Source organism: Lates calcarifer, linkage group LG9 (assembly GCF_001640805.2).
Source record: "Lates calcarifer isolate ASB-BC8 linkage group LG9, TLL_Latcal_v3, whole genome shotgun sequence".
NCBI lineage: Eukaryota > Metazoa > Chordata > Actinopteri > Centropomidae > Lates > Lates calcarifer.
In genome coordinates this window covers 19,691,073-19,697,909 of record NC_066841.1, presented here as the reverse complement: position 1 = coordinate 19,697,909, position 6,837 = coordinate 19,691,073, and the positions used below count along the sequence as shown (strand labels likewise).

Below are 6,837 nucleotides of genomic sequence, written 5' to 3'. Positions count from 1 at the left end.
TGACTGACACTGCCATCCACGGAGCCATGCTGCTACTGCAGCTGAAAAGGCAGAGGAACTTCTGTTGTAGGCTTGAGGGTGTGTGAGCCCAGTGTCCTGCTTTAGGATTGTAATATCGTATAGTAGGAAGCTTCATGTTGTTTACTTATAAAGGGACAATGGTGGGACTGATGGTATAGAGTTGTATACTAACAGTATGCTAAAGACAAACAATTCTTTCCTATATTGGCAGCTCTGCTGCACAGAGCAGCTCTGAACATTTAGTAGAAAATGTCTGGGTGACATATTGGCGAGTCCCCTGCTGATGTTAAATGGTAACCTCTGACAGTTGGGGCTACAGCTGAAGGCTTTCACATCCAGGCTTTTAAGCTTTGTTACCTCAGGGACAAACTGGCCTGCAGTGTTTTAGGGTGGTGAATGGTACACTGGACAAAAGAGCCACTGAGGTTTCATCATGAAACAATATGACAGAGAGATTCTGTCAGTCCTAATGACTTACAGAAGAAACAGAGGCAGAGGTTTTGTCAGTTCTAATGACTTCGAGAGAAATACAGAGATGGGTTTTGTCAGCACTAATAACTTGCAGAAAACGAGAGAGGAGGGAGGGAGGAAGAGACACTGAGAGAGAAAACAATGAAAGATTACAGGGGAAAGGGAAATGGCAAGAGGGGAGCGAGAGGATGAAATTTTTTTGGCAGTTGTAATGACTTCCAGGAAATGTATTCACAGTAAAATAGAGAAAAGGGACGAGAGATCAAGATAGAAAAAGAAGGAAAACAAAAAAACTGTTTTCACTCATTTTATTTAAAGGGTTTTGACAGAGTCAATACATGTTCCAGTATACCAGATATTATTTTCAGAATATGTCAGGGTAGTCATAAATAACATTATTTTGCATGTCAGTGACTTTATTCTAGACATGTTTTTGAAAAAAAAAAGTTTCATGTAATTTGAAATTTGGAGGTTTTATGTGACAATCACTGAATCTAGCAAGCAATGTCACCCGTGGTAAGAGCTACGTGACAGTGTACAGTAACTAGATTGTTATTGATAATGCCAGATATTGGCATTTTGGAACCAGTTAGCAGTAAAATCAGAACACATGTTCTTAGAAATATATGGTGTCAGTCCAGTAAGGGGCTCAGGTGCTGCACAGGTGCACATAAGCCTACATCCTCTGACAGCTAGCAGTTTAATTATTTATATGATGAAATGGTGGTCCAGCTGTTGGCTCACCACAGCCTGCATGCATCTCTGGATTTTATGACTGTAGAATAGATTTCCCAACACTACAGAGCCATGCAGTAGTGGCTCTGGACTGGGCTCTCCTCCATCCGTACAGCCCAATATCCTCAGGGTTTATGTGTGTTAAGGATGGTTGCAATTAACTTGGGGTGTAACGATACCGCCTGCATTTTGTTTGGAGGTGTGCACACTCAGGTGGAGAAAGACATGTCGGGAAATTTCAAAATAAGGGCGCGTCTTACAAATTATTATATTGTGACGGTCTGTGATAATATACGTTATGTTAGTGTTGAGTTAGTGAAGAAATGCTGTTCAGACTGTTAAACTGAAGCAGTGTTATTCCAGAATTAATTAAAGTGTTTCCAGCTTAGACACTGTCAAGTCTGTCTGTCATGTCAGTCTGTCATGTCAGCTGCCTGTAATCGGCTGGGAGCCGGGTATGAGACGGGCTTTGGGTCTTTCCACAGAAAAAGGGGCTGAAAGTGAGTCGATGTAAATAGTTAAGGGTTTTTGTTATTTTTGTCAGTGTTGGCTACACAGCAGCCTGTGTTATTGGACTTAATAAAAGTTGTAATGAAACTAGTTGATGTCCCTGCGCTTCCTTGGCGAGGGACGTTGCAATATGTATAATGAGTGATCAATGTTTTTTTTTTTGGATAGATACTATTGGATCGTTGATAATTGAATCAACGTACTGATGTAGATGTAGATATACTTTGTACCTGTCAGTCCTCTGTCATTCAGGGCTGTGTCCGTTGGGGCATCTTGTTCAGTAACGCTGTTGACACTCAAGTGTTCATTAACATTTTCTGTCATTCTCTCTTTTATCTCGCTCCTACTCCTGGCATACTGGTGTGTACATGTGCTACCACTGTGTTTACTCCTGCACTCTGTGCATCAACCTAACCGGACATGACTCTAACTCTCTTCCAGCCTCATGATTGGTTAATTGCAGCACTATTCTCAGTATCATTGGCTTTTTCTCTGTCAAAACACAGGTGGAATGACTTCTATCAGCGTTGTTATCAACCTTGTCTTAAATGTTTATCAAAGAAAAGTTATATTGTGATTGATATCATTATCGTTTTTTCTCCCAGCTCTAGCACATTCATAGTATTGAACTGAGTTGTTCAGTGTGAAGCGGCTGTGAATGTCAGATTATTTCAGGATGAACAGAAATGATTACCGCTTCACAGACTCCACAGTGTCATTGAACTAGCTATAGCCTTCACACTAGTCTTTTTGCCTGAATCTGCACCACAAAAAAACATGCGTTTCAGCCATTAGCAGTTCCTTTTTTAACTCCAACCATGGAAAAGGACATTTTTCACCATTACTTTGATACTGAGGAACAGATGTAAACATAATGATTCTAAAGCAATCTCTGAAGTTACGAAGAACATCCTCTCATATGATTTCCAAGCAGACACAGTATGCAAACATTTGGCTTAGGAAATTTCATGTCCAACACTGTGTGAGAATTATGTAGATAAAGGGTTTAAAAATCAACCACTGAATTTATAAATTTGATAAACATATTTGATGAACATGGATATGTTTTTGTTGATTGTGTCACTTGCTATTTAGGATAAATGTGTCAATACTATAGTTGACAATTGTATTGCAATATAATTGATATAAACACAGAAAGAGGTGAAAGAAAATTTGGAGCAAACGTCAGGAGGATGAGAGGGAATGAGTGAAAATATATGCAGGGAAAGAAGTCTGTCTCTTCCTGTGTCTTTTGTTTTTGAGTCTGACCTCAGACTGTGGCCTTTGAAGGGCAAACAGAGTTCACACTGTGTGACAGAAACAGACCTGCTGGTTAACTCGACATCTAGCTCGGCCTGTCTGCCTTTTACTCAGCAGCTCAGAGGAAAATATGGATTCATGAACCATGGGAACTCCACTCACCTTTTATATTTTCTTTAACCTTTGTGTCTCACTGTTGCTGCTGCTGATATTGGCTGATTTGTAGCTCTGTCAGTGTGTCTGTCTTTGACCCACAGGCTTGAACACAGCCTGATCAACATGAAATGTACTGTAGAGATTCCTGGTCTGCAGGTGATGAATCCTGATAATTCTGATGAATTGCCAAAATGCCCTATGACATTCACTAATACCTAATACCTGATATATGGTATACTGTGTGCTCTGTCTTGTTTATTGAAATTTTTTTTGATGAGTTGTGGTTTTCTGTAAATGGTTTTTGAAGGGTGAAAATTTACCAAAGAGTGTTTTTTACTGTAGGTGCTTTATGGGTGTTAGCTAATTATGAGAGGATGCTACTCATAGAAATCCTAACCCATTCAAATAATAATAATAATGCTAATAATAATAATAATGCTAATAATAATAATAATAATAATAATAGAAAGACATGCAAAGACATAAGGGTTGTTGTAAGACCTCACTCTTTGCTACACTTTTTAAAACCCTAAAATGAGCTGAACAGTTATGCACATTGAACCTACTGATGAGCAGTAATTGTGATTCATGGCTCATTGCTTTTTGTTCATTTAGGGCTCTAGTCTTTTACTCCCTGGTAGAAGTAGTTTATTTAGTTGAGATATAATTTTTTCTATACTATTCTTAAAGTATTTGAAGAGTTCCCATCCTCTCTTCTGTCTAAATTAAGGATCAGTTACAATCTAAAAACCAAACAGTGTTGGTGTTTGTTGTTCTTTCGTGTTTCTCAGACTGCAGTGAAAATCAATGAGAGAAAGATTTTTTAACACAGGCAACGTTTTTATCAATTCTTCTCAAAGTGGTGCAAAATTCTTCCAAAATAAAGTTTCCTATCATTCAAAACAGAATCTTTTTTAAGCCTCCAAATGAGAATCACTCTGCCAGTTTTTTCACTGTTGGCGGCTTCGTTGTTGGATATATTCTGTGATCGCTGCAGCTGTCTGTTCAGTTATCCGGTCAGTAGTTGAGGACCAGGAGGTTGCAGAGGTGATGTAATCTGAGGATTAACTGTAGTCACTGAGGGATTACACAGATTACAGCTGATTACAGCTCAGATTATCTGCACTGTTATAAAAAAAATAAATAAAACTAGGTTCTCTAAATGTATAGGCTGTGTGTAAAGTATCACCTCCAACCAAATTAAATAAATATAGAAAGAACAACGTATTAATAGTCAATAATAAGTAAGTAAGTAACATAGTCAAGTGTATTGTCAAATTTCTGTTTTCCTGTGTCAGGGAGCGGTCAGTGAACGTGTCAGAGCCCGAGTCTTTGGAGTTGACAGTGTCCAACCTGAAACCAGAGGAGAGCTACAGCTTCAGAGTCGTCGCTTACAATGATGTGGGACCAGGCGAGAGCTCGGCCCCTCTGATGATCACCACCAAACCTGATCGTGAGACACAACCACATATACACAAATAATTGTTTTTCATTTATACATACCCATACTCTGTCAAACCTGTGTACATTTCTTTCCATTTGGTGTGTGCACCATATGGACCAGAATCTAAAACAATCCTGACGATAAAATCACTTCCTGTTCCAACACCTCCTACGTGGGTGGTACGTGTCAATGTAACATCCAGATGAATGTCAGGAAAAAGTGGCTAGCCTAGCAAGCAAAGGTCACAACACATCATCAAATTTACACATAAAGTTTAGTTTTCTGAGGGAGTTTTCCAGAGTTTGAAATTTGAATTTGAGATTTCATGCAGTGTTTTTTGGAGCTTGACTCATACTAGTGACTCAGAAATGGGATATTTCAGTCTTTGCTGCTTCAATTTAACTATTCATTTTTTATTTTAAGTGTCTATTGCGAGTTCCAGAACTGTATGGAAGTTCACTGGAGTACCCATTTAATGTGACAGGCTCACTCTGTAATACAGGGACTCACTCCATTCAAAGAGAACATCCCTTGTGAGGATGTAGATGTATAGCCCTTGAAAAAAGTACAATCCCCACTCTTTCAAATATCTATCATCCATAGAAAAGATTGTGATATTTTCAGGCCAATACAGTATACTGTATTTTTTATGAGAGAATAAATATATTATAATTTCTATATAACCCCAATAACAAGTTGCAAATCTCTTGACTGTGCTGGGCTAAAATGCGAGCAATAGTATTTGTAGTAAGTAGTAGTATCAGTCTTTGTGAGTGTGTGTGAGCAGTGTGTGTCTCTGTGTCTCTACAGTCCAGGTTCCCAGCAGGGTGGAGTCTCTCCGAGCAGAGGCTCTGTCTCCCACCTCTGTCCAGGTGAGCTGGGAGCCTCCGAGTCAACCAAACGGCCCCGTCCTGGGCTACAGACTGCTGTGGACTGAGAGTCCGTCCGGCAAGGAGCAGGTCAGCGCCATCACAGATGTAGTACTACTCAGAACAAGAGCTGTTATGTAGTGGTTATTTAGATATCATAAAAATAATAAGCCCTGACTTTTTGAAGTGTAATTGTTGCTGTGGGTTTGTGTTCAGAGTGTGGAAGTAAATGGACTGAACTACAAAATGGAGGGACTCAACAAGTTCACAGAGTACACAGTCCGGGTTTTGGCAATCAACCGTTATGGACCGGGCACTGCCTCAGAGACCGTCAGCGTCACCACCCAATCAGACGGTGAGTTTTACCTCAACATTACTCCTAATTTATCCAGTATGGCAGCTTCATATAAAAATGCTACAATCTTGAACCAGTTTGATTTGATTAGTTGGTGCATAAAAATTACTGAAATTTTAACACACAAATTCTTATGAGAGTTATTGACATGATGCAGGCCTGAATAACATAACTGGTCATCACAGACACATCACAATTGGGGTTTGAGGTTTGGGGTGTGTTTACACTGTTTGTATTCCTTATATTAATTTGTGTTCTATCAAATAACCAAAGCTGGGGCTGTGTAATTTTCCACCATAACAAAGAGAGGGGTGCAGCTCGTTTTTTCCCCCAGACCTCCTAACATGATTACTTGAGTGAGTTCCAGTCACTGAAGACAGATGTGGATACAGTCAAAAGTTACTTTAAAAAGCTGTGAACATTAAGTTAATAATATTTTATCACAAAAAATCTTTTTATGGACTAAGAAGGTTTTGTTCAATTCTCAGCTGTTGGAGTGTCCTTGAAAGCACCACAATTCTTTATACCTGGAGACAATGGCGTCTTAAGTGTTGCTCTAGTTATTTTGAACCAACACACGTTTCATCCTACCAGATTAACTGATAGAGCCTAGGTTTGAGAAATTGTGTGTGTGTGTGTGTGTGTGTGTGTATATATATATATATACACTACACACACATACATATATATGAGCATTTCGACGCCACAAAAAGTAAAAGTTAAAATAACAGGCTGCAAAAAACACACATCCCCAAAACACCAAGGACTCAGTCTCAGTGGTAGCTACAGCCCTGTTTACATCACACTGAGAGTAATGGTGCAATTTCAGGGAACCTTCAAAATCTGGAGTAGTTTGTCCATGTTTGTTTAAATGAGAACATTCTCATTGAATCACTGATCCATGTTTAAACAAACTGACACACATGATTCAAAGATTTCACTTTGATTCTAATATTTCATTACAAATGCAGTAATTTAGAAATAAAATCACTGAATTAAAGGAAAAATTGAAAGCA

At 38.9% G+C, this 6,837-nt stretch overlaps 1 protein-coding gene across 1 annotated transcript in view; it reads left to right on the top strand.

The window, feature by feature from the left end:
* The window catches only part of dcc (DCC netrin 1 receptor), a 239,746-nt gene that overhangs the window by 120,063 nt on the left and 112,846 nt on the right, over positions 1–6,837 (top strand). Inside the window, 3 exon segments of the mRNA XM_051072616.1 lie at positions 4,452–4,606; positions 5,408–5,556; positions 5,683–5,821. Coding sequence (XP_050928573.1) covers positions 4,452–4,606; positions 5,408–5,556; positions 5,683–5,821 — 443 coding nt within the window.